We start from the raw sequence: 23321 nt of genomic DNA on the forward strand, positions 1-23321 counted from the left end.
ATTATCTGGTCGGGGTGAAATAGGTGATGGAATGATGCCTAGTACTCGGGCGGCGATGGCGATATGTTTTGTTTGCCTCAGAAGGCAAGAGCGCCAGAGAGATGAATCGATAAGAACGCACAGGACTAGTACAGCCCTGTTATGTCCACGATAAGGATGCATATGATAGCCATGCGAATCAGCAAGTATGAACATCGAGGGAAACAGGAGCGAGAGGACGCGCGGCCCTTCGTCATTACAGGGACTTGAAGGATCTAGTATGATCCACGAGTCATGGCAGTACCCCATCTCTGACAGGCACAGGCTAAAGCCGTGAGCATTATTATTGAGAGCTGGTGGTGTTCAGAGCCCAGACGTACGAAGCAAAAGACTGGGCAAGGATGAACTGATGGCGAGGCGGCGCCTGCAACTTGAAGCCGCCAGGAGCTGCAGCCACAGGAACAAATAGAGACAAACTCGTCCATGTTCAAGCGCCTGGGATAGCTTGTTCGCTGCGGCACTCATTGTCCACTCGCGATGGCTCTAGGACATGCGCTTCGACATAACGGCCAAACACGTTCTCTGTTTGGCTGCAACTAACGCAGCTGGACCCTCGAATTGAGCCCAAGCCTCGCCATCCCATTGTGCGACTCCCGACACATCAACCGTCACAGCACTTCGAGAAAGTTATGTCCATGATGTCTGAGTATCATTCGCACTTCTCGACCTGCCATCTTATATCTCGCTTGCTATTGTGACAGCTGCACTGAGCTACTAGTCGCACACGCACAAGTCCGCCACGAGGCGTTCGACCGCAGCATCCCTCCCGGTCTGCTCCTCCCATCAGCACCAGTAGCAGAGGAGCCCAGGTGAGGGCGGGGCTGTGAGGACAATGGGACGGACGAGGCCCAGCCATTGAGCGCGTCTATGTCGGAATTTGAAAGCGCTTTGTCCCCACGAGGTCCCCAACCACCGAGCGCTTTGTCCTCCTGCCTCGTGCCCCGCGCCTATAAAGGACCTCGCTTGTCCGTCCTCCCTCTTTCTCCCCGACCACCACCACCTCCCACCACCACCTCTCCCCTGCCTCTGCTCTACTAAGCCGACTCACCCGTCAGGCCTCACGCCCGCCACGATACCTTGTACGCCGTCGACCTCCAACATCCAGAACTCTGTGGTTAGGCTTCGCCATCTCCGCCGCCTCCGTCAACGTCGACAACAACGACCGTCCATGCCCATCGGTGTGCACTTAAGCTCTCTTATTTATTGCTGACACGCTTCTACGCCGCCTGCCCGGTACCGACGCCGCTCATATCGCAACCACCACCATCGCCAACGCCCTCCGCAAGCGCAACCACCGCCTTCGCCGACGTCTTTGCCGAGACTGTCCCCGGCTCAGGTATGTCTAGTTGCTCATGCGACCTGTCTGCTTTCTCACTCATGCGTCACTCCTGCATGTCAGTCGGCACGTAGCGTACGACGTCGACGCCTTCATCGCAACCACCGGTCGAAGCGCCCGCACAACCACCTCCGCCACCGCCATCCTTGATCTCATCATGAATACCTCCACCCCTGCCGGTGTGTTATAATATTCACGTACGTTGCGTTGACCGCTCGGCTAGAAGTATCCCTCGTCTTCCTCCCAACTATGGCCCGGAACAACGCCACAGCCTCCGCAACCACTCACCATATGTATGTCATCTTCTCTCAACTCTCGACTTGCCCACCGTAGCTCATCACCGCCATCAGGTCACATGTGTGTGCTCGCCACCTAGTCCCCATTGTTGAAGCCTTTCTTGTAGCAATGATGCGTGTCAAGTTCGAAGTTGGCGGCATGGTAGGTAAGCGCCTCCATCCTACCGTCATCATCGTGGATGCTCACACTTGGTCAGAACATACAAGAAGGAAAAGAAATTATTATCGGCATGCCGGCATGTCAAAGAGACTGACAAAGAAGACCTGCTAGCAAATTCAACATGCAGGCTCAACGTAACACATACTTGATCATCGACCTTATGAGAAGCCCCCGCAAGTTGAAACTATCTCTTCAAATTGAATCCGGTCAAGGAAGTTCAACCGCGGCATTCTGAGTGAACGGCGGCGTCGTATGAGAAGACGTGGTATGTCCCGCCATCCACTATGTCTCGGCACGGTTCCTGACAACCTGCAGATATGGAACAGCAAGCATGACAACAAAAATATATGTGAGCACGATCTCCGAGTCACTGGGTATGAATCTGAGTGGGCAACTGACCATCGTCGATGATAGTTCATGGCTCACGCCACTCAGCAACATCGACGTTCGTGGCAAACCACGACGTCGAACATACAAGCTCTCAGCGTCAGCACGACCGTTCACCAGACGACAAGTTCCGCAACTACCACATACCACTGCCACCATCACTATCATGAAGACGTCTCCAGTCTTGGTGTGTCGTATCGCTGCCCACTCCAAGCTGACTTGGACAAGGCAGAACCTCCTTTCCCCTCATCAATGACCCGACCTTTGCAACTACTGCCATCCTGTATGTCAACATCGCCCTCCTTACCACATGTGTCACGGCTCATTGTGATCGATTGCAGCGCGACCACCAAGTTTTATGTGCGTCCCCGCCACTCCGGTACCCACTGTTGAAGTCCTTCCCTCGTAGCATCGCGGCGGTTCAAGTCGCAACGTTTGCCAGTACTCCGTGAGTCCTTAATGTCACCTATTGCTTTCCTGCATACTCACGCGCGACTCAGAACATCATCAAGACCTGGTCGCTTCATAGTTGAGAAAGAGCTCTGAGATCGTCAAAGAGGATACCACCGAAGACCTGCTGGCGAATGCATGCAGGCTCAACGTAATAGTGAGACGCAACCGCGACGTCCGTTAACCGACCACGGCGTCGCACGAGAAGACATGGTACACCGTGACATCCGTTGCGTCTCAGCCCGATTACTAACCCTGCGCAGGCATGCGATAGCAGAAAGACGATCTTGAATATGAGAGTGATATGTGAGTACGTCTCGCGCAGGATGGACAGGAGCGAGGGACTGACGATCGTTGGTAACAGATCATGGCACATGCCACTCAGCAACCACGACGTTCATGGCAATCCACGACGTCGTACTTACTGTGAATGAACTTACAGTCCTCGAGCCGAATGAAACACAGCCAACGTCACCGAATGCAAGAAATACCGCAAGTATGTGGTCCCCACACAGCAGCAACGATGCACATGGCAGCCAGCGCCAGACAGCGACGTACTTTTCAAGATGGACGACATGCGAGAAACGGCTTCGAGTAGGTCACGCAAGAGGCCCTCGATTCAAGACGCCACCCCGAGGAGCGGTCAACCACTGGGTAGTGGTCGGTCGTGGCGCAGGCCTCTCCGTGGCCCTCGGGACTAGTACCCACGATCGCATCGTTGGGGAAGCTAACTTGCGCCGCACTTCCTTCCGGGACAACATCGCGGGTTGCGCAACTGCGGTTGCCCGATGAGTGAGTACCTTGCCATCGCTTGTCCGCGATATCTCATTGACGCGGCATTGATAGCCTAGCCATCACGTCCCATGTGCGTATCCTCTCCTCCTGTCCCCGTCGCTGAAGCCTTTCAGTAGCAGCGCTGCCTGTCAAGTTCGAAGATTAGACGTTGTCGCATTGGAATAGGTGAGACCCTCCGACATCTTGTGACTTCGTACCTTCATCATCGCCGATGCTCATACGCTCTCAGAACAAGAATCAAAGTTGTAAAGCCGACGCCGACATGTCAAAGAGAACGACAAAGAAGACCTGCTACTAGAATAAGACATGCAGGCTCAACGTGACCTCGGCTCGTAGACCGACAGCATACAAAGTGCCTTGAAGCGTGACCACGGACACCGGTCATTGAAGCAATGCAACCACGACGCCATGATCCCACCACAGCGCCGCACAGAAACATATGGTATGCCCCTATCTCTGACGGTTATGTATCAAGGTGGTTGCTTACACTGTACAGAGTGGAACATTACTGTACAGGACAATTATGTGAGTACAATCTCGATTAGGTCCAGGCAAGCGACTGACGACCGTCTGCGACAGTTCATGGCCTTTGCCATTCAGCAACATCGACGGTCGTGGCGTACCACGACGTCGTACTTACAACACTTCAGATATATCGACGCCAGGGAAGCCAAGCGCAAGTATGTGGTTCCACACAGCAACAACGACGTCCATGGCATACTGCGCCACACAACGTCGTACGAAGAAGTGATAGATACCAAATAGAAATGTGAAAGCAATGCAACGGAAGGAAACGTGAAGACCGGTTTCGAGCAGGTCACGCAAGAGGCCCTCGATTCAAGACGCCGCCCCGAGGAGCGGCCGATCACTGCTAAGTGGTCGGTCGTGGCGCAGGCCTCTTCGTGGCTCTCGGGACTAGTACCCACGGTCTATACCGTCGGGGAAGCTAACTTGCGCTAAACTTCAAGTTCCTTCCGAGACAACGCCGTCGCCCTGCAATTGGGGCGATCTGGTATGTGAGTACCTTCCCATTTTCTACCTTATCCAGCATCACTCAAGGGTACTCGACGATAGCCAGCCATCACGTCCCATGTGTGTACTCGTTCCTCCGGTCCCCGCCGTTAACGCCTTCCTCGTAGCAGCCCTGCGTCCAAGTTCGAAGTTCAGATATTGCAAGTGACATGACAGGTGCGCTCGTCTATCTCAATGCGCCCTACCTCCAGCATAATCGTGGATGCTCACGTCCCATCAGAGCAGTCAAGAAGACCCCTGAAGTGACCAAGTTGGACGTCGGCATGTCAAAGAGACGACACACAAGACCTGCTAGCGTTCAACACAATACACGCGCCGGCTCAACGTAACACATGCTCGGTCATCGACAAGTACTCTTGGCAGTAGAACGTTCAAGCAGTCCCCATCAAGTCAATTCAACCGCGACGTCCCTGATACGACTACGGCGTGGCATGACAAGGATTGGTATGGTCCTGGCTTCCGACGCTGTTTAAGGTGGTTCCTTATGTTCCACAGAATATATAACCTCAAGTGAAGTGCAAGACGAACGTGAGTACGATTTCCGCTCGGTATGGGTCCAAGCAAACGGCTGACGCTCATTGGCGACAGTTCATGGCCTGTGCCACTCAGCAACATCGACGCTCGTGGCGAACCACGACGTCGTACTTAGAAGACATCTCATCAAGTCACGACATCCAGGTCCCGTACCGCAAGTGGATATAATCGATATCAAGTTTCATCACCCCTCCCACATCAACGAGAAAGCAAATTCAACACCCAGACAACAAACAGTGCAAGTATGTGGTTACGTCCCACGCGGCAACTACGACGTCTTTGGCATCATTTGCGCCACACAACGTCGTACGAACTTGAAGACTCGGATATGCAAAAGCGGAATATGAGCTCGAACAAAAGCCGAACAAATCAAGACAACTGATTTCATGCCGAACACGTGCAAGCAACATAGAAGAACGACATGTGAGAAACGGCTTCGAGTAGGTTTACGCAACAGACCCTCGATTCAAGACGCCGCCCCGAGGAGCGGTCGACCACTGTTCTGTGGCCGGTCGTGGCGCAGGCCTCTTCGTGGCCCTCGGGACTAGTACCCACCGGTCTCAAGTACCGTCGGGGAAGCTAACTTGCGCCGAAGTATCTGCTTGTCCTGGGCTTGAAGGCATCGATTGTTTCAGCTGTTGAACGTCAGGAACAGGAACGGGCCTGGGAGTCGTGGTTGTCAAGCTTGGGGTTCGGAGATTTAATGGGTTCGAACGATCTGTTGGATATCTTGACATATACGATTGTCGATACATTTGTCTGTTCGAGTCCAAGGTGCCCGCCTTTAGGCGTGAAGATGCTCAGCAATGTGTACAGTCGACACTGCATGCGCAAATGCTGTCGCACGAGATGGGGACGCCTTGCACGCGTCAGACCTAGTTCAGGAAACACTCCATTATATCGAGGATACAAGCTGGATATACACTATTCGTACACGTAGAAGTGGTCCAACAAACGACCGTCAGAATCATGCCGAGGTTTTGGAAATGAGCCAGAGCAAGAACCGAAGCCCGGATGGGAGCACAATACATTTACAACTCTACCTTGGTCTTCGCCTGATGCTTCTCATTCGCAGCGTGAGCACCCTCCTTTGCGCCCTCCTTTGCACCCTCTGCGCCTCCAGTGAGAATATCCAAGATCATGCCAAGCTTGTTCTCGGTGACCTCGACACCGGACTCAAAGATCTCCTTCACGTGATGCCAGAGGGAACCAGCACGCCAGTTGGCCTGCGTCCAGCGGATGCGGACCTCCTGGAGGAGACCGGGACGACTGGTGGGGAGCTTGTCATCAGAGAACCCATTCTCACGGAGGTATGCACGGAGACGGGCATCGGGCCAGGTCAAGTAGTCAGCGGTGCGGGAGGACACGTCGGTGTATTTGTCCTGCATGAGCTTGATGAGCTCGTCGCGCGACTTCTGAGCATCGGAGCGGAGGTATCCGTGCTAAATGAGCCATGAGCGCATGTCTGAGTCCTTCCACGCACCCCAAGTGGTGTCGTACGCGTGAACATAGTTATCCCTGTCGAAAGGCGCACTGGGGTCAGTTGTACAAGCGAGTACAGGGACGACGCGAAGCAACTTACACGACGAGCTTCTGCATCTTTTCCCGCGTGAGCTGGGCATCGCTCTTAATGATGCCATGCTCTACAAGCCACTGCTTCATTTGTGAATCGTTCCAGGTGTCCCAGACCTTGCCGTTGGCGTCATAGTAGTAGCGCTCCATCAGACCGACGAGCTCCTCACGGCGCTTTGTCGCGGTGTCTTTGAGGATGCCGTGGTCGATGAGCCATTGGTGGATGTATGAGTCAGACCATGCCTTCCAGACGGGGTTGGCAGCGGCGGCGTAGGTCTCCTTCATCTTCGCGAGGAGCTTGTTACGCGGGGTAGCGGGAGGCTCGATGACGCCGTGCTCCTGGAGGTACGAACGAATGCGGTTGTCGTCCCAGCTATATGCAAGGTTAGACATGATACGAACCGAGGATAATTGCATGCGACTCACGTGGAGTAGACATAGTCATTGGAGTCATCCATAGCGCGCGCAACGTTGTCAGTCGCTTGCGCGACCGCGGATGAAGCTGACTTCGACGCCTGGTACCACGAATCACCATAGACAGCCGTGCTCGCTCTGGCAGACGCGGTGCTGGACAGCGAGCTCGCGCTCGAAGCGGCAGTCTTGCTGTATGCGCTCGCCGCGGCGGAGTGTTGCCTCCACTTCTGCTTGGCAAGCAGCGCAAGCTGCTCGCGAGGGCCGGAGGGGTTGACTACTCCCTGCTCGAGGAGGAACTCACGGAGTCGCGACTCGTCCCAGGTGTCGAAGGCGTCGGCCTTGTAGTTTGAAAACGCCGCCTGCGCCTTGTTATACTGGTCTGCTGTCCATGACGACGCCGAGTCCCAGTGGGCCTTCACGGCAGCCTGAAGCTCAGCCTGAGAGGGTGTTTCGGAGGGGTAGGGGACGTTGTGGGCGTCGAGCCAGTTCTGGAGTTCCTTAGTCGACCATGTAGCGTATTCTGATAACATCGAATCAGAAGAGGATATCTCCTATAGGGTCCGGTGAACACACCTGCAGGTTGGGTGTTGCTTCCTCCGAACCAGGAGGCCTGGACGGCGGAGCCCGCGGTGAGGGCGAGGAGGAGGAAAGAAAGTCTCATGATGATCGTGAGTCGTGAGAGAAAGAGAGGAAGGCAAGCTTTGGGTCCTCCATCCCGCCGCCGCGAGTCTATATAGCGAGACGCAAGCCGTCGTGGCTTAGCTCCGCTCTCCTCAATGACGCACCGCGAAACATGCTTGACGTCCAACACCAACTCTTTCCTCAGCGCTTCAGCGCCTGCACGCTTGATTGATCCACCGTAGCCGCCCATGATGTTAGCCTGCGCGCGACCCAGCTTTCCCGACTCAACGTTTCACGAGACAGGTTCAAAGAGACAGCCAGAAACGATTCCATTGAAATCTAGGCACGTGCTACTAGTACAAGCAGGTAACTACGCAACGCCACCCACCTTGAAGAATGGGCAACGCATAACCCCGCTCGCACCAACCATCACCTGTGAAGGCGTACCGATGTCAGCGAGTAATGGTGAAGATACATACCTGATTGCTCGAGCCGGAATGATTCGCTGCTGCAGACGTGTTCAGTCCACGAGAAGGCGGTCGCTGCGTACGCTATCCATCAGCGTCGTGTTGGTACAGTATGAGAAGGATGAAACATACCAGTCGGAGACTCAGCCTTGCAATGCGCCACGCGCACTCCACACGATCCGAGCCACCCGTCCCCGACGGATGACTGTACCGGAAAGGCGTTGACTCCCACCTCTCTACCCTGCGTCCCCCGTGATCGGCGAGACGACTAACGGATATCGGCGAGAGCCCGAGCGCGACGCGACGCGAACGTCGGATGCCACCAGGTGGGCTTACACGCGACGGATCGGCTGATGCTGAGCGCATATAGCGACTGATATGGGGCGAGGTTAGCGAGCGGAAGTGGCGTAGGTAGGAACAGACGGCGTACGCATTGTGGCGGCCAGCCATGCGGAAGGGCGACATGCGCGGTCAGGGTGTGGTGTGGTAGTACTGCGATGTCGAGATCGAGCCTGTGAAGACTCGATCTATGAGTCGACGCTGAAGATGTGGCTCAGGTCAGCACTGAGGACGGAATAGCGTGAGCGGCAATACATACCTTTGGAGCGTCGGGACACCGTCAAAGACAGCTTTGATTGGGCACGAGGTCAGAGAAGGTCAAGAAAGCAATGGCGGGTCACGTACGAAGCCATGTTGAGGTGTCCGCCACAGCCCGTCGTCGAACGATAGAATCCGACATTGGGCCGAGGTGTGAACCCGTCGTCACCCTCAACGCTCAACTCGAGTCCCCGACAGGAGGGTACACCATAACCAGTTCAGTTACGAGTGCAGCACCTGGATGTTGCAGCCCGAGAGAGAAGAAGGGAGAGGACATGGTGGTAGTGAGGAGAGAGCAGACGAAGACGAGGAGGGCTTATATACTTGGGAGGCTGACAGCCGCTCTTCACCAGTCTTTGGCGGCCGAACAAGGATCCGTCCATACTCGGCACATATGGAGGCTGTCCTATCTTGCTTTTCTGAGGATAGCCTCAACGCCGGCGGTCAGATTGGTATCGATTACTGCTCCGAGCTGGTAGGGTAGGGGAGAAACAAGGAACCGGGCGCTGATTGTGTCGGAGGCTGCAAGGCGGGAACGATCACTCATTGGACGCGCCCGGTACCCACAAGAACGTGCACAGATCAATTGTTTGTAAGAATACCCGCAACGGAAGCAAGCTGCATTACTCGGAACTCTACTCCTACACATACATGTCGCTATAGCGAAGTCGTGTCATGTCATGTTGTCGTCACGAAATCCGTACTACAAGGGGTTGGTTGTTCACTACTGAACGCCGGAACGTGATGAACGACGGTCCGGCGTCCTTTCCATTCGTCACCTGTTCGTCGTCTGCTCATGCGAAAGAGTTGCCCTTTACAGTAGATATCCAGGCGGTGTTGCTGTTCGGGAACTACAATGGACGTTAGACTTCCGAATCCTGTGTATCCCAAAAAAGCGCACCTGGAACGACATGACACCGGCTTTCCAGCCCTGAGAGACGGCCTGTTGGATGCAGGTGCCAAGGGTGGTGGGATCAATCAAGCCACCCGTGGGCCTCTGCTTCTCAGATACATCGTCCACACCTCCAGGCTTTCCGATAACGAGCTTGTTGATGTCAACACCGGACTTCTGAATCTCGAACACCGCCGAGCCACCTGCACTATTGAGCAGGGTGTTGCAGTCATCGTAGCCAGGGGAAGGGGACTCTGTATGTGCATGGACCCATCAGCGTGAACATCTCGCCGATCACGGTGCTATACAAAGATACGCACGGTTGTAGAATTGAATGTTGTACTGAACGGTAGCATGCCAACTGATATCAGCGAGCACATTACCAGCCACGACTAACCAATGCACGCACCCAGTCAATCAAGCTACCCACAGTCTTGTCCACGGTGAGGTAGCATCCCCCCGGGCAGAAACTCGCCTGAGGCTGGAACCACGGCCCGACAGGTGCATGCGTGAGGATGAACTGGCCCTGCGGGAGCTGCGAGCGGAGCGTCTGCGTGAACGTCGCGAGCCACTGCTCCCCCACGCCGGGCGACTGCGTCACGAGGGCAATCTCCTCCCAGTCGACGTCGATGCCGTCGAGGTCCGTGTTCAGCACGAATTGCGACATCTGGTTCGCAAGCGCGGTCGGGTCGAGTCCGTTGGTCGTCGGGAGCTCCGTCTGCCCGAACGCCGAGACGACGACTGAGACGCCTGCGGCGTTGTACTTCTGCTTGATCCCCTGCCGCGTAGTCGCGTCAAGGCTGGCCCAGTTCAGCACTTGGTCATGCGGGCCATCCGAGAGCAGGAACGCTAGGTTCCTAGAAGAGAGCAAAAGTCACGGTGGTCAGTGGTTGATGTCTCGGTTCGCGAGCGGCGGATCGGCTTACACCACGTTAAAGCCCTGGATCTGGTCCAGAGGCGGAAGCACCTCCGGGTTTCCAGTCGACTTGTCCGTGTAGACCACAAACTTCGGGCCGCTTGGGATGGGTGCAGGGGCGCGCGGCGCATGGGGAAGGGGAGATGCAAAGACGACGGCCGTGAAGGTAAGGGCGGAGCAGAGAGCGGAAAGACGAGAGAATGACGAAGTGAACATCTTGAATACGAACAAAGAAAGAAAACCCTAAACCAGAGGGTGGAGTAGTACGAAAGAAATCGTGAAGAAAGAAGAGTAGGAGAAGAGGAAATGAAGCCGCTAGCGGGGTGAGGATCTGCCATCCTCCTGGGCAGTTTTTATACGTCGAGTGCGTCCGAAAACCTGAGAGGGCCATCATGCGGCGATTTAGAGTCCCTTCAACCTATGTCGATACGGTATCAGGCCGCCCGCCGGCACTCAACGACCCAGAGCGCAATTGCAGAGTGTGACAGGACATGAGAGCGCGACCTATCAGGATGGACCACCTATGGGCAGTAGATGACAACTTCGTTCAGCTATGAAATAATCGGAGACGATCGGAACTCACCGCCATGATTGGTGAAGGAACGTTGAGCCCGATAATTTGGTTCGCATCTTCCTTGACTACGCATTGCGAGTAGAAAAGCGGTCAGGTGATATGCTCGAGGACAAACTACACTGGGCTTCCATATTCCAGCCAGAGCAGCACACAGTCGGCATCACACCGAGCGCTGGCTGAAACGCCTTTGATGTCAAATCATTGCGGAAGGCGTGTTTCCTGATCAGTCGAAGGGCATTGGCATTTGCGCTCACTGCGTTGTTCGGCGGCGACTGTCGGGTCGGACTCGCTGTACTCCGGTGTCGTTTGTTATAAAGAACGTGACAACTGAGAGGTGCATCAGGTCCTGGATGGCAGCATCGTGTGGAGCGGTATGGACACAGCCCTTCTGCCGTTGATGCGATACACACCTGCAATCATGTATCTTAAGAAAGAGCAAGCCTAGAACGGCGAGAGATACCCAGCTACCCCACCCTGAGGAACCTGTCATCCTAGAGTTTGATCACCATATGCCTGAAGTCCTCGACAGCTGAACCTATCATGGTTCAAGCAAAGGAGTCTCCCTTTACGGCAGGACTCAAGCCGTATCTGCTTCAGAGAACTATTCGTAACCACCACCCGGTACTCCATCAGCGCGCACTCTGTATGTCAAAATTCGGCATCACGTACCTGTAAGGACATCACGCCTATTGAATGCACGTCCCCAACGTCTCGGGATCGATTGGGTTTGCCAATGACGAGCTTCTTGATGGCCGACGCCGGACTTCGCGACTCCGAAGATGGCCGCGCAGTCTGCACTGTTCAGAGCGTGTCGCGGTACTCGACTGGTCCAGGAATCATAGCAGTAAGTTGAAATCAGGCCTGAGTGCGTCTGGAGACGGTCGTTGACGGATGACGGAGCGCACATACAGTTGGATCATATCTCACCCAGTCAATCGGACAGTAGACTGAGGTAACAGCCGACAGTCTGACAAAGGGGTTGGAACCATGGACTGATCGGCGCATCGGTGAGGATGAGATGTCCTTTTGGAAGCCAGTTACGCAGGTTCTAGGTGAACGTTGCCAGGCACTGCTCGCCCACGTTGGGCTTCACCGTCACGATCCAGTAAAGTAAAACTCTTCCCGGCTGACGTCGAGTCGTCCTTGAAGTCAGTGGCAAGAAGAACTGTGACAAGAGCGCCATCGGCTTGCAAATGCGGCAGTGATGTCCAGACCCTGTAGTCGTTGGCTGCTCCGATGGAGGTGATGTCGAGTGGGCTGCGGTCACACGGCGTTCTGGCTGCAATGTCGTCTCTCGATAATCCTCATTTTCATACGTATGAGTACAGAAAGCTGCATCGTTCATATCAGCCTCATCGCAACCCTACGAGATGTATCTTCACTCACATTGTGAGAATGCCATAATCTGAAGGGAACGAGGATGATCGAAGATAAGTACGGGTTCACGTTCGAACGAGTCTTAGCTTTCGGAATCGTTGGGACGAGACATCCCAATGGGTGTAGGTTTTGCTATATATTATCGAGAGTACTACGTCATCAAGAACCCTTGGCGCAGCGGTAGCGCGTGAGATTCCAGCTTCAGGTGGTTCCTCAAGGTCATCCGTTCAAATCGGGTAGGGTTCACTCTTTTGTAACATTTTCCCCTGGCGTTGTAAAGTGCAAACCTGTTGATAGTGTCGTGATTATGCATTTTGCATGCGTGCAGGAGACAAGTTGAATGCAATTGCGATCGGCGCTAGCGTAGGCTACCTGGGTCCAGCAGGGACGTCCCCATCTGAAGTCTTGATGCCCAGCTATCTCAACATACAGCAGCCACCCTTGACCGTAGGGGAAACTCGTCCATGTTTATGAGTGCAACTTAACTCGAAACGTTGTTCTTTGCATCTAGGACGAACAGGGGGTGGATGACGAATGGTGTTCTATATCTTAGCCTGTACTTTGTACCTGCCTCACCCAACCCTATTCCAGCTCGGGAGTTTGCAAGCACGGTGACACGCGTATTAGGGGCATCTTGCCCGAGCCATAGATTAGCAAAGAATCAATATACATTCGTGAGCCTCGTATCGACAACTGAACAAAGTTTGATCGTGTCCGACGTTGCGAGGAAGTGCCAAAGATCCATGATATGCCGATGGTGCATGCTGGGTAACGGGTTATTCAGTCTTTGCGCTTGTCGGAGATGCTGCCGGTCTTCTGGTTGTACTCGGTGGCGAGGCGGTCATACTCCTTGGCGTTCTGCTCGGCCTGCTTCTTGACGATGTCTTACGGAGCGCACAGGGTAGCATGTGAGTATGCAGGGCCGAAGGAAAACATGTTGAAAAACATACCGTAATCCTTCGCCTTGGCCTCTGCAGCCGCGAGCTTCTTCTTCAGCTCCTCGATTTCTTTAGTCTGGTCAGCACCCGCCGACTTCCCGGTCTAGCGCGCATGAACGTAAGACCCTGCTCGCATGTCAAGACAGGAGAGGACGCACCGAGTTCTTCAGCTTTGCATACTCCTCCTGGGTATGGATGAGGTCGAGGAGGATGTAGAACGTGCGGGTAAGGACAAGGGAAAGGAAGAGGCAGAATCCAGTGAGATACGTGTTCCGCTGTGCGCTGTAAATGACACATCAGAAGTGATCCTATAGCCGCGTTGGACCGAGACGCACTAGAATTTGCGCGCAGCTATGTTGGTCTCTCCGCGCACGTCTTGCGCCATTGTACCCGACGACTTGGCGAGGTCTACCTCTGCAGTAACTCTCCACATCCTCTGCACTGCGTCAACAAACAGAATGGCTACGAATCTGTCCTAGAAAGTGAGTCGCAGGCATAGGGACAACGAAAGAGGACGGACATGAAGGCTATCTTGACGCCATATGCGAGTTTTGCGATGGTGGGGCTCTGCGAGAAGAAGCGGAAGAGCTTCTTGCGGACTGTATGTGGGAGCGGGAACACGAGGACACAGAATGTGACCATCTCCGCCGCGAGGAGCATGAACGTGAGGGTATAGCTGGTTTGATGTTCAGCGTCGCCACACCCGACATGCGGGACAATAGGCACTTACTACACAGTCATGGTGAATCGGAGACTTGTATGAGAGAGGAAAAGCAACAAGGGGGGAGTTTAGAGAGGGATCGTGGTCGTTCGGAGAGAGGAGGGGATTAAGAGGCGTGCAGCCACGCCGCAGCTCGACGCGTACCAGACACGTCGCCCCTCATCACGACGTCATCGCCTGGCCCCGGCCCGCTCCGGCCAAGTTGCCTTTTGTGGCCAACGCAGATTTGTCATCACGATCTCTGTCTTTGCGCGTACGCGTACGCGTCAGGCTCAACTGGAGTGCAAAGCCACATACGCCTCTTGTCCTCATACTCTCACTTCTACCATCCGAATGGCTCCCATCACCGTCAAAATCAAGCACGCAGGCAAGGTGCAGGACGTGCAGCTCGACCCCGACCTCCCGCCCGCTGTTTTCAAGGATGCAGTCTACCAGATTACTGGCGTTCCGCCAGACCGCATGAAGGTCATGATCAAGGGCGGCATCCTGAAGGTGCGTGTTCTTCATCGTCAACCCTGTATATCACCTCAAGAATGCATTGTATGCGCGTATAGGATGACACAGATTGGCGGAAAGTTGCACCCAAAGCGGTTAGCAGCCCTTTGCATATCCTTGGGTGGCGGCGGAACTGATTGCTTGACCACGAACAGGGACAAACTTTCATGGTGATCGGAGCTGCGGGCGAGCTTCCAAAACCCCCGTCTACACCCATCCAATTCTTGGAAGGTACGTGTCTATATTCATTTACTCAAAATCCATTTCCTTGCCGTTCCATCCAAGCCTTCAGTGTGGCATATCGTCCAAACGTCACGTTCGTCTTTGCATGATGCGCGAGGCTGGTCGACCTTGATATGCGCCCTATGGCAACTCCAGCCGACCCGCGTCCTTCATGCTTCTTTGCTATCATGCTCTCCTCCGTATTGACGGCCGCTCATGAACGATCTCATAGACATGGATGATACCTCGCTAGCACAGGCCGTAAGTACAGTCCCAATGACTGATGTCAGCATGCGTCGTTCATGCTCGTTTCTAGCTCTCACTACCAGTTGGACTTGTGAACTTGGGCAACACCTGTTACATGAACGCGACGCTCCAAGCCATGCGCGCAATCCCTGAGCTTCAGACTGCTCTCGAACAGTGAGTATGACGCCTTCCTTCCTGACCAGCTCGCCCTTATACTTGTGGCATCGCCCTTGTAGTTCTGCACCTCCAGGGCTCCCTATGGCTCTGCGTAACCTGTATACGGACATGACCAAGACGACAGACAGTATTACTCCGTCCGCCTTCCTCGCAGCGCTTCGCCATGCATTCCCCCAGTTCGCTGAGCAGACGCGTGCAACTAGCATCAAGGCGCTCCTCGTAGGCGGCTACGCACAGCAAGGTTAGACCGTTCATCATGTCTACATCGCCGACTGACGTCTTTGGCAGATGCGGAAGAGTGCTGGGTGCAGATGACGAACGCGCTGAAGGAAGTGCAAGGTCTTCCGGGACCGTCATCAGGCTCAGCCAACGCCAAGTTTGTGGAGCATTTTATGACAGGCGAGCTCCGCAGAGTGTAGGTTGCCGTGGCTTCCGTCTATCATCTATAAACCTCTGACCTGACGTCTACAGGCTGAAGTGCGATGAGGCTCCGGAAGAGCCAGAGTCCGTCGCGATCGAGAAGGTGTTGAAGATCTCATGTAACATTTCCAATGCGGTCAACTACATGCAACAAGGCATCATGGAGGTGCGTCGTCGTCCGTCCCTGCGCGAAGTCAGTGCAGCACGCTGAAGGAGTGTACTACGCCAGGCTCTGGATGGAAAGATCGAGAAGCAGTCTCCGACCCTTGGACGCGAGGCCGTCTACAGCTCAACTCAGCGCCTCTCCCGTCTCCCGGCATATCTTACCGTCCACATGGTCCGTTTCGCGTGGAAGCGCGACATTGGAAAGAAAGCGAAGATCATGGTGCGTCCGGTTCCTGCGAATACTGTTCGAGTCGTCTCTGAAGCTGTTTCTCACAGCGGAGAGTGAAGTTCCCGACCGAGTACGACGCGCTCGACATCGCGACGGACGAACTCAAGGAGAAACTCTTGCCCGTCAGCCGCAAGCTGAAGGTGTTCGAGAAGGAGCGCGCCGAGCGCCGCAAGGTCCGCAAGCGGACCAAGGCGGCGCAACCCGCCAAGGACAAGGAGGGCGACGTCCAGATGTCCGACGCGTCCGCGCCCGCCGCCTCTTCCTCGACCGCCGAGCCTACAGCTGAGGCTGAGGCCGCGGAAGGCGACAAGGGCAAGGCCGTCGCCGGAGCGGAGCTCGAGGACGAGAGCGTGTACCGCGCGAAGGAGGGTGCCGAGCTGGACGCGCTCGTCCCCGCAGACATCAAGGCCGACATCGGGAGCAGCACCACCGGCCAGTACGAGCTCGTCGCGATCGTCACGCACAAGGGCGCGGAGGCGGACGCGGGGCACTACATCGGTTTCGTGAAGAAGAGCGCGCTGCCGGCGGCGAACGCGGGCGCGGGCGCGGGGGTGCTGGACGAGGACGACGAGGACTGGTACAAGTTCGACGACGACAAGGTCTCGATCTTCCCCGCGGAGAAGCTGGAGACGCTGTCTGGAGGCGGGCAGGACGCGTCCGCGTACGTGCTGCTGTACAGGACGCGCCCGTTGGTGTAACGTGGTTGTTGGAAGATCCCCCGGGGAAATGGATGTATGGAATCAATAGCATAGTCCGATGATGCAACTTCTTGTGCAATGATGCGGGGTGTGCTATTGGAGTAAGAAACAACAGTAAGTACTGGCACATCCACGGCTGAACGGGGCACGTCAGAGGTGCCTCCTCCTCCCCTTGAGCACTCCTCCCATACTAACGCGTAGACGACTGAGATATGAGAGTACTGTTGTTGCGCTCCTTCTGAACTGATTCTGAGGACAGATCAATCCCGGCCTCTTCGGCCCGGGAGAGCGCCGCCAGCCTGTCCGTCGGCATCATCTCTGCCTTCCTCCTTGCCCCCTTTGTTTGACGATATCCTAGGTAACAGACTTGCGCCGTTCCTCTGCCACTTTCCCGGCCTGATTCACTTTGACATCGATAGAGTGAATTCGCAGTCGAGAGTATTCGACCCTTCAAGTTGTCATGGATGATGGAGTCTGAGACTCTGAGTCCTCTCCGACTGGGAGGTTACTAGCAGGTACACGTCCTCAATCTCAATGTCCCACTCGCAGTGTGAGCCACGGTTGAACGTTGAACGTTAACTGTCCCCTCCGCCATCAGGCAGCTCGCTTCAATCGCTCGGTCATCCAGAGAACCCCCTTCCCCCGCCTCCCCCAATCCATCGGACGGTATGTTTGATCCTCGACCAGTGTCACTAGTCACGAGTTTGAACTGCGTACTACCGGTGAGCACCTCTCCTACATACCTATCAAGCGCAGAACCAACTAACCAAGTACTGAGCTACCGCTGTGACCGACTAGAGAGCGTGCTTGCCGCATACCGGCAAGCCGTAGCAAGGGTGGCTAATGACAGGTCCTCTCAGCTCTGAGGTGACAGTGAGCCACAAGACCCAGATCAGTCGGCGGGTGGCGGGCCGACTCGCAATATGCGAGCAACGACATGCTCCCCTATGTCACGCGCGTCGCGCGTCGCAGAGGCTCTCCCTGGCCCCCCGCCCCGGCTGTCCATGTCGGCAGCGGTGACATCCCGCCAGGGGCCTAAGTTTCCACTTCCAGTTATCCCGCATGCCGTCAGGCGTCGATAAAATCTCCCCAACGAACAAGGAACAAGAACCCCAAGAGTAGACCAAGCTCTGAAACCGTCGGTCTCGATCAAAACGGGCCGCAACGTGAACCACGAGCACATAGCACCAGCCGTGATCGATTGATCGCGCAAGCAGCGGAATCCGTGTAGATACGTACGTGTACGGTGTCCGCAGTCCCGATCGCAATTGACCCGCCACTCACCACAGCCGCAAAATGCATATATAGCCCGTGTCTACGAACCACTGAGTTCCCCATCGCCCACAAGACTGCTCACATCCAGAGCTGGGCGCGTCGAGGTGCAAGATCTTCAAGTTGAGCCTGCCACTGAGGCCTGAGGCCTGAGCCCTCGACTCGAGCCACCAGCCGCCAGCCTCCCCGACCTCGGAGACGGACAGCTCAAGGAGCCAGGGACCTTGCACACGTCCTGGCGTCGTCCATGGCCGCGCGGAGGCGGAGGCTTACACACCGGCCTTCGACCATAGGTTGTGGTACTCATTGAGTACTGAGTCCTGAGTCCTGGCACGCAGGGCATCGGCGTCGCTCTGCCACGCCGCGCAACTGCAAAGTTGTAGCCACATCTGAGGAGTCGGACGCATTTGCGCGTAACCGGCGATCTCTCAGATACTCGGAACTCTTCCTCCTCCCGGTCGTATCGCACATCTTCAAGTTACAAGTCTCAAGCCTCAATTGACTACATATGGTCATGTGGTCGTCCCCTCTCCTCCCCTCCCCCCGTCTTTCTCTCGTTTGAAAGCAGGGTTGAGAGGGCAGGCCAGGCGGCCTGGGGCACTCACACCATCCTCCTCCACTGGCGCTGTGCCGACGACGTCGATCAAAGTCGTTACCTCCCCAACAGACAGCACTGTGCAGTGGTCTCTGCGCCGCTGTCAGTACTCAATACTTAGTCTCGATCGCAACGGGCCGCGACAGCCTCAGGCCTCGCACCCTGCCGTCCTTTCACCATCGAATTTAGACGGTTCTGAGTGACGCACGTATACGGCAATCCCGATCGCAAGCCAGCCCGCACTCGCTGCACATATGCGAATGCAATGTCCACGACCGACAAGCGTTCATCCCGCCAGACAGACAAACAGTCGGTCAGTCGGACACTACTGGCTGGCACGGTGCGCCAGTCCAAACGCGTCCTGGCGTCATCCATGGCCGCGGCAGGCGAGGCTTGGCAAACACGGCCTTCAGTGGTACTCACGAGTACTGGCCATTGGTACTATCGGCATCTATCTACTACCCGCGCGGCGCAACTACAACATCGTAATTCTGGCCACATCCGAGTCGGACGCATCCGCGTGTAATTGGCGATCTCGCAGACACGCCTCTTCCTTCCGGCATCGCACGTCTTTCACAAGCCTCAAGATTCGCATATCTTCAAGCCTCGAGCCTCAAGCCTTGCTTCCAGGCTACATGTGGTCATGTAGTCGTTCGCTCTCCCGTCTCCCTCATTCGACTCTGCTACCAGTCGAGAAGGAGGCCTGGCCCCTGGGGCAGTTGCACCATCCCCCTCCACCCCGCCGACAGCCCCCTCGGACTTCGATCAAACCTCCGCTACAAACCCTAGAAGGTTCCGAAGCCGTCAGTCTCGATCGCAACGGGCCACGGCAGCCTCAGCCTCATTGGTACCCTGCCGTACTCTCAACATCGGATAACCATAACGGTTCTACCAGGGTGGCGCACGGTATCCGGCAGTCCCGATTGCAATCCGGCCGCACTCGCTGGGCATATATGTGGCCCATGTCCACGACTGACAAGCGTCCATCCTGCCAGATAGACAGTCGGACAAACGCTGCTGGCACGGATGCGACAAGCTGGTCTCAAGGGCACGACCGGGCCGTCACGGTGATCTGGCTCGTGTCGAAGAGCCGAAGATGAGGCACTTCCACTAGCGAGGGCCCACTCATGGCACTCCGCGGCGCTCGCGCTCCACGGTGGCGACTGCTCGGCCATCTCGCCCTGAATCACCGACGTATACTCGGGGCGATGGAAACAGTTGGTGTACAAACCTCGTCACTGGCGGTACTATCTCTGGCAGCGACACTCGAATGAGCCTCATGCTCTTCAGCGTCGGGGTCCGCAGTGCGGATGCATTCTGTCCCCGCGGTCGAGCTCTTGTCCACCCTGGATGATGAGCATCCACGAACACAAACGGACATCTCTCGACCACGCCGCACTTTCGACATGGCGTTGCTTCGCATACAAGTTCCGCAACCCATCCACATCGTCTGGCCACTCTCGCGCAACAGCTGCAGGGCTCTCCGGCCTCAGGACAACAGTCACTCGCAGGGATGGCACGTCCCCATATGTCCAGCAGAATTACCGGCGGATCGCACTCGCGAAGGGCCGGCACTAGTCGACCTGTGCTATGCCACGGCCGGACTCGCGGCCGCGAGCTCGCTAGCCACGCCCGGCAGCGAACAAGAACAACGTCCGCGGACGTCCCGACGTCCCCACCAGTGCCATACTCGGACCCTGAGGCCAGATCGGGCTGGTCCAGTGGCTGAAAGCAAACACATGCGAGCCGCCCGGGCCCATCGCGGTGTCCACGTCAACGCCACCCGCATAATTGTGTGCCCGCCGTGGCACTCCTCGGCATCCAAACTGACCGCCGCCTCGCTAACCATTCAACGCGCCTTGCCACACATCGGACACCGCGAGCCCCTCGCACTCGGAAGCGAGAAGGACGTGCCCGGCTCAAACCCCAGACTCGTCGCGCAGCCGATCGCGAAGGGCCCCCAGTATCCAGCCAGTGCCATTGTACGTCAGCGGTCATCGTGCCCGCGATCGGGTCCATATACGTCGTTGTGGGACGCTGAGGCTGGGGTGCGCAATGGGACCGAAAAGGGAACAGGTTGACAGTTTCTGCACTGTCGGGCGTCGGCGACGTTGCTCGTCCTTGCGGACGTCGATAGCGTCCTTTGTCCTGGCGTGCGCGGGCTTCTCCACGCTGCAACTTATCGACACGAGAAGTCCCAATCGACTCGGAGGGTTGGCATGCGCACATCCACAGTGTGCCAACCTGTCCTCGCAACGGTGTGACACCCCGCCTGAGGCCGCGCCGCCATGGAAGCCTTCTATTTGCGGCGGCCTGCTCCTCCCCGACTCACGGACATCCCTTCGGGATTGCAGCCCAAGAAGGGCACATCGCCGCAGGAACAGCGGCGGTGGCGGCCGGTGCATTCCGAGCTCGAAGATGAATCCAAGTCTGCGCACGCACTTCACACATCCGGAACCTCGAAGCCCGCGAAAGACGAGTTCACGAAGCCGGGAAGCCGCTGCTGCACCCTTCTCGCGCCCTTCCTCGTCGCCATCTCCTGTCGTCCTGGCCTGCAGTTCGCGCTCCTCGCCACGGACGGCGCCGGCCACGCCCGTCTTCTCGGAGCGGCGCGCGAAGCCCCTCGTTCGCGAGCTGCCAGCCCCGCCGCACGCCCCTCCCAATTCACTTCCTCTCTCAGTCTGCGCTTCGGTTCGACTCCCCGTCTCCAACTTCCATTCTGCTTCCTCGAGCTGCTGCTGCTGCGCAACTCCCGCCGAACCGCGCCTCGCCCCCTGCGCAACGGAACTAGCCGTCCATCTTCTCCTACTAGTCCCACTTCTGCCCTTCGCGCTCGCGCACGGATGGCGTGCTATCTATGACGTCTCGCCACGATGCGCTGATCCGTGGGCAGCCGCAGGACACAGTCATAGTGTATGTACTCAATTGCATCGGCAGAGACACACGCCCACGGCAATCCCGATTCCCGATCCAGAAGTCCCAGAAGCACAGAAGACGGAGAAGCCCACCGCGCTCGGACCGGTCTCCCTGCATGGGATGAGTAACCGGATGTGCTGGGGCCCTGCCATCGATCGCCTCCTTCTCCCAACTTTGCCCACTCGCTCTCTCTCGCGCGCGTGTGCATTCATTCTCGAGAATATGCATATATTCACGAGAATAAATGCACGCCCCCAGCGTCGTTGCACGTCGCGACGCCGAAGCCTATCGTCATTCGGCCCTCTCCGAATCCGAGTCCGAGTCCGAGTGGCTTGCAAGGTGCAGCCTGCAGCGTGTACGCCCAGTCGGACGCACTCGGGATCCCATCTCACTTTAAGGCGCACAAACACCTTCAGAATGCGCTTGGCTTCCTTGGACGGCACGCACAACCACGCCGTACTCTCCATTCCAGAACGCCAGGGCCGAACTCAATATTTACTATTCAGGACTCAGAACACATTGCTCAGCCGGGTATCCCATGGCGTTCCCTTCTCCTCCTCGAAGGAGCACACGGCGCGGTCTCGCGAATCTCAGGCCGTGCGTGCCTCGAGGCCGAGGTGCAACTCGACTCTGCCTTAGGCTGTCTTCCGCTTCCGCTTCCCTGAGTGGCGCGTGAGCACTGATCCCAGTCGGTGGACGACGCAACTGAGTTCAGTCTCTCCAAGCAAAACGGCACGGCACTCCCTCCCTAAGTAGTACGTACCTCTCAAGAATAAGTCCTACCAAGCTCCGAGCACGCCCACAAGCCCGACCGCCGGCCAGCCTAACCAGGCACTCCTCGTCCCCTAATAACCACCACCACCACCCGCGGCCTCCCAAGCACAGACGCACTGATGCACTGACAGCAATTCTCCGCAGACAGAACAGGCCGTCATGTATCATGCATCAATTCCAATCCGCGAATCTACCGTCACGGCGTGTGCCCTCCTGGGCCAACGATGCCCCGAGTCGTTCCCTCCCTCCAAGAATACATCATACCCGCGTGCACTTCAGGCAGTCGGCCTCCTCCTTCAAGTTTCCTCCTTCCACACCGTCCCCCGTTCTTCGAGGCGAGTGCGGTTAGCGGGGCTCGTTGTCGACTTTCGCAAAACCGCAAGAAGGCGCAATTGAGTGCCTAAATGACAGGCGACAGGAGCCAGGCGACAGAAGACGCGAAAGAATAGGGAACCAAGGGGTGCATTCAGTACGCAGTGATCGGCGACTGTTAGCTGCTCAGGCTTTCCACCAAGCAATGCTGCGCTGCTGCTGCTGCCTGCTGCTGTACTCGAGTACTGTACATCGCTCTCACCCCGTCCCGCGGACGATCGCGATCCCGTATATTTGAGTCAAGCACTCAAGCGCAAGTTTCAAGGTGGCACCTTTGCAGCGGGCTGCCCCTGGTGCACGGTTGGTCGGCCTGTCGTTCCGTGATCCTCCAGGCTCCCTGCGATAACGACGATGCGAAGGCTCAAAAGAGCAAACATGTACACGTACGCTGACCCTGACCCTGAACCAGATACATGCATAGATATCATAGACGTGATACACTAGCGAGACGACCCAAGTTAGCGTGCAAAAGGCTCCCTTCTCCCGGGTCCACCTATCGCCTACTATCCTACTATCGCCTTCCAGAAATTCCCGGACGTCGCAGACTGTGCATTTCCTGATCGCAAATTCCACAGCGGCGCACCGTTGTGTAAAAACCCCGAGCGGCTCTCACTCCCGCCGT

The 23321-nt window shown here is 56.4% G+C and overlaps 10 protein-coding genes and 1 non-coding gene across 11 annotated transcripts; 5 read left to right on the forward strand and 6 right to left on the reverse strand.

Annotated features, from left to right (window-relative positions):
- Positions 1 to 2599: 2599 nt before the first annotated feature.
- L226DRAFT_361787 (uncharacterized protein) lies at positions 2600 to 3765 on the forward strand. The gene is made up of 6 exons (XM_067674227.1): positions 2600 to 2666; positions 2719 to 2881; positions 2932 to 2974; positions 3033 to 3460; positions 3515 to 3628; positions 3693 to 3765. Exons 2-4 carry the CDS (start codon positions 2807 to 2809, stop codon positions 3458 to 3460), a joined length of 546 nt encoding a protein of 181 aa, XP_067537766.1. The 5' UTR covers positions 2600 to 2666; positions 2719 to 2806; the 3' UTR covers positions 3515 to 3628; positions 3693 to 3765.
- L226DRAFT_361788 (uncharacterized protein) lies at positions 3766 to 4312 on the forward strand. The gene is made up of 3 exons (XM_067674228.1): positions 3766 to 3905; positions 3960 to 3988; positions 4043 to 4312. The coding sequence occupies exons 1-3, from the start codon at positions 3872 to 3874 to the stop codon at positions 4226 to 4228; spliced, it is 249 nt and encodes an 82-aa protein (XP_067537767.1). The 5' UTR covers positions 3766 to 3871; the 3' UTR covers positions 4229 to 4312.
- Positions 4313 to 6060: 1748 nt separating this feature from the next.
- On the reverse strand, positions 6061 to 6471 carry L226DRAFT_459470 (uncharacterized protein; the record flags this gene model as incomplete). The annotated part of the gene is made up of 1 exon (XM_067675516.1): positions 6061 to 6471. A coding segment is annotated over one exon (411 nt), but the record flags the coding sequence as incomplete, so codon positions are not given.
- L226DRAFT_544650 (uncharacterized protein) lies at positions 6472 to 7676 on the reverse strand (the record flags this gene model as incomplete). The annotated part of the gene is made up of 4 exons (XM_067682287.1): positions 6472 to 6547; positions 6612 to 6974; positions 7028 to 7535; positions 7589 to 7676. The coding sequence occupies 4 exons, from the start codon at positions 7674 to 7676 to the stop codon at positions 6472 to 6474; spliced, it is 1035 nt and encodes a 344-aa protein (XP_067537769.1).
- A 275-nt stretch (positions 7677 to 7951) lies between these two features.
- L226DRAFT_611544 (uncharacterized protein) lies at positions 7952 to 8968 on the reverse strand. Its single transcript, XM_067686294.1, has 5 exons — positions 8788 to 8968; positions 8702 to 8732; positions 8534 to 8643; positions 8236 to 8476; positions 7952 to 8178 (listed from the first exon to the last, which is right to left on the reverse strand). Exons 3-5 carry the CDS (start codon positions 8566 to 8568, stop codon positions 8089 to 8091), a joined length of 366 nt encoding a protein of 121 aa, XP_067537770.1. The 5' UTR covers positions 8569 to 8643; positions 8702 to 8732; positions 8788 to 8968; the 3' UTR covers positions 7952 to 8088.
- A 332-nt stretch (positions 8969 to 9300) lies between these two features.
- Positions 9301 to 10871, reverse strand: L226DRAFT_505306 (glycoside hydrolase). Its single transcript, XM_067678025.1, has 5 exons — positions 10519 to 10871; positions 10002 to 10449; positions 9913 to 9934; positions 9602 to 9846; positions 9301 to 9551 (listed from the first exon to the last, which is right to left on the reverse strand). Exons 1-5 carry the CDS (start codon positions 10722 to 10724, stop codon positions 9495 to 9497), a joined length of 978 nt encoding a protein of 325 aa, XP_067537771.1. The 5' UTR covers positions 10725 to 10871; the 3' UTR covers positions 9301 to 9494.
- A 284-nt stretch (positions 10872 to 11155) lies between these two features.
- On the reverse strand, positions 11156 to 11771 carry L226DRAFT_533203 (uncharacterized protein). The gene is made up of 2 exons (XM_067680404.1): positions 11752 to 11771; positions 11156 to 11670 (listed from the first exon to the last, which is right to left on the reverse strand). Exon 2 carries the CDS (start codon positions 11570 to 11572, stop codon positions 11333 to 11335), a length of 240 nt encoding a protein of 79 aa, XP_067537772.1. The 5' UTR covers positions 11573 to 11670; positions 11752 to 11771; the 3' UTR covers positions 11156 to 11332.
- An 851-nt stretch (positions 11772 to 12622) lies between these two features.
- On the forward strand, positions 12623 to 12705 carry L226DRAFT_t75. Its single transcript has one exon. It is a non-coding gene; the product is annotated as a tRNA-Trp (tRNA).
- Positions 12706 to 13239: 534 nt separating this feature from the next.
- Positions 13240 to 14039, reverse strand: L226DRAFT_459164 (endoplasmic reticulum protein; the record flags this gene model as incomplete). The annotated part of the gene is made up of 5 exons (XM_067675494.1): positions 13240 to 13343; positions 13410 to 13500; positions 13556 to 13679; positions 13733 to 13867; positions 13918 to 14039. The coding sequence occupies 5 exons, from the start codon at positions 14037 to 14039 to the stop codon at positions 13240 to 13242; spliced, it is 576 nt and encodes a 191-aa protein (XP_067537773.1).
- Positions 14040 to 14376: 337 nt separating this feature from the next.
- Positions 14377 to 16847, forward strand: L226DRAFT_483620 (cysteine proteinase). Its single transcript, XM_067677021.1, has 10 exons — positions 14377 to 14610; positions 14673 to 14708; positions 14769 to 14844; positions 15068 to 15096; positions 15152 to 15255; positions 15318 to 15499; positions 15547 to 15673; positions 15730 to 15844; positions 15908 to 16063; positions 16120 to 16847. The coding sequence occupies exons 1-10, from the start codon at positions 14452 to 14454 to the stop codon at positions 16768 to 16770; spliced, it is 1635 nt and encodes a 544-aa protein (XP_067537774.1). The 5' UTR covers positions 14377 to 14451; the 3' UTR covers positions 16771 to 16847.
- Positions 16848 to 20312: 3465 nt separating this feature from the next.
- On the forward strand, positions 20313 to 22397 carry L226DRAFT_361917 (uncharacterized protein). Its single transcript, XM_067674229.1, has one exon. The coding sequence runs from the start codon at positions 20693 to 20695 to the stop codon at positions 22190 to 22192; it is 1500 nt and encodes a 499-aa protein (XP_067537775.1). The 5' UTR covers positions 20313 to 20692; the 3' UTR covers positions 22193 to 22397.
- The last annotated feature ends 924 nt before the right edge of the window (positions 22398 to 23321 follow it).

The sequence above is a fragment of the Lentinus tigrinus genome (genome assembly GCF_003813185.1).
Source record: "Lentinus tigrinus ALCF2SS1-7 unplaced genomic scaffold L226scaffold_7, whole genome shotgun sequence".
NCBI lineage: Eukaryota > Fungi > Basidiomycota > Agaricomycetes > Polyporales > Polyporaceae > Lentinus > Lentinus tigrinus.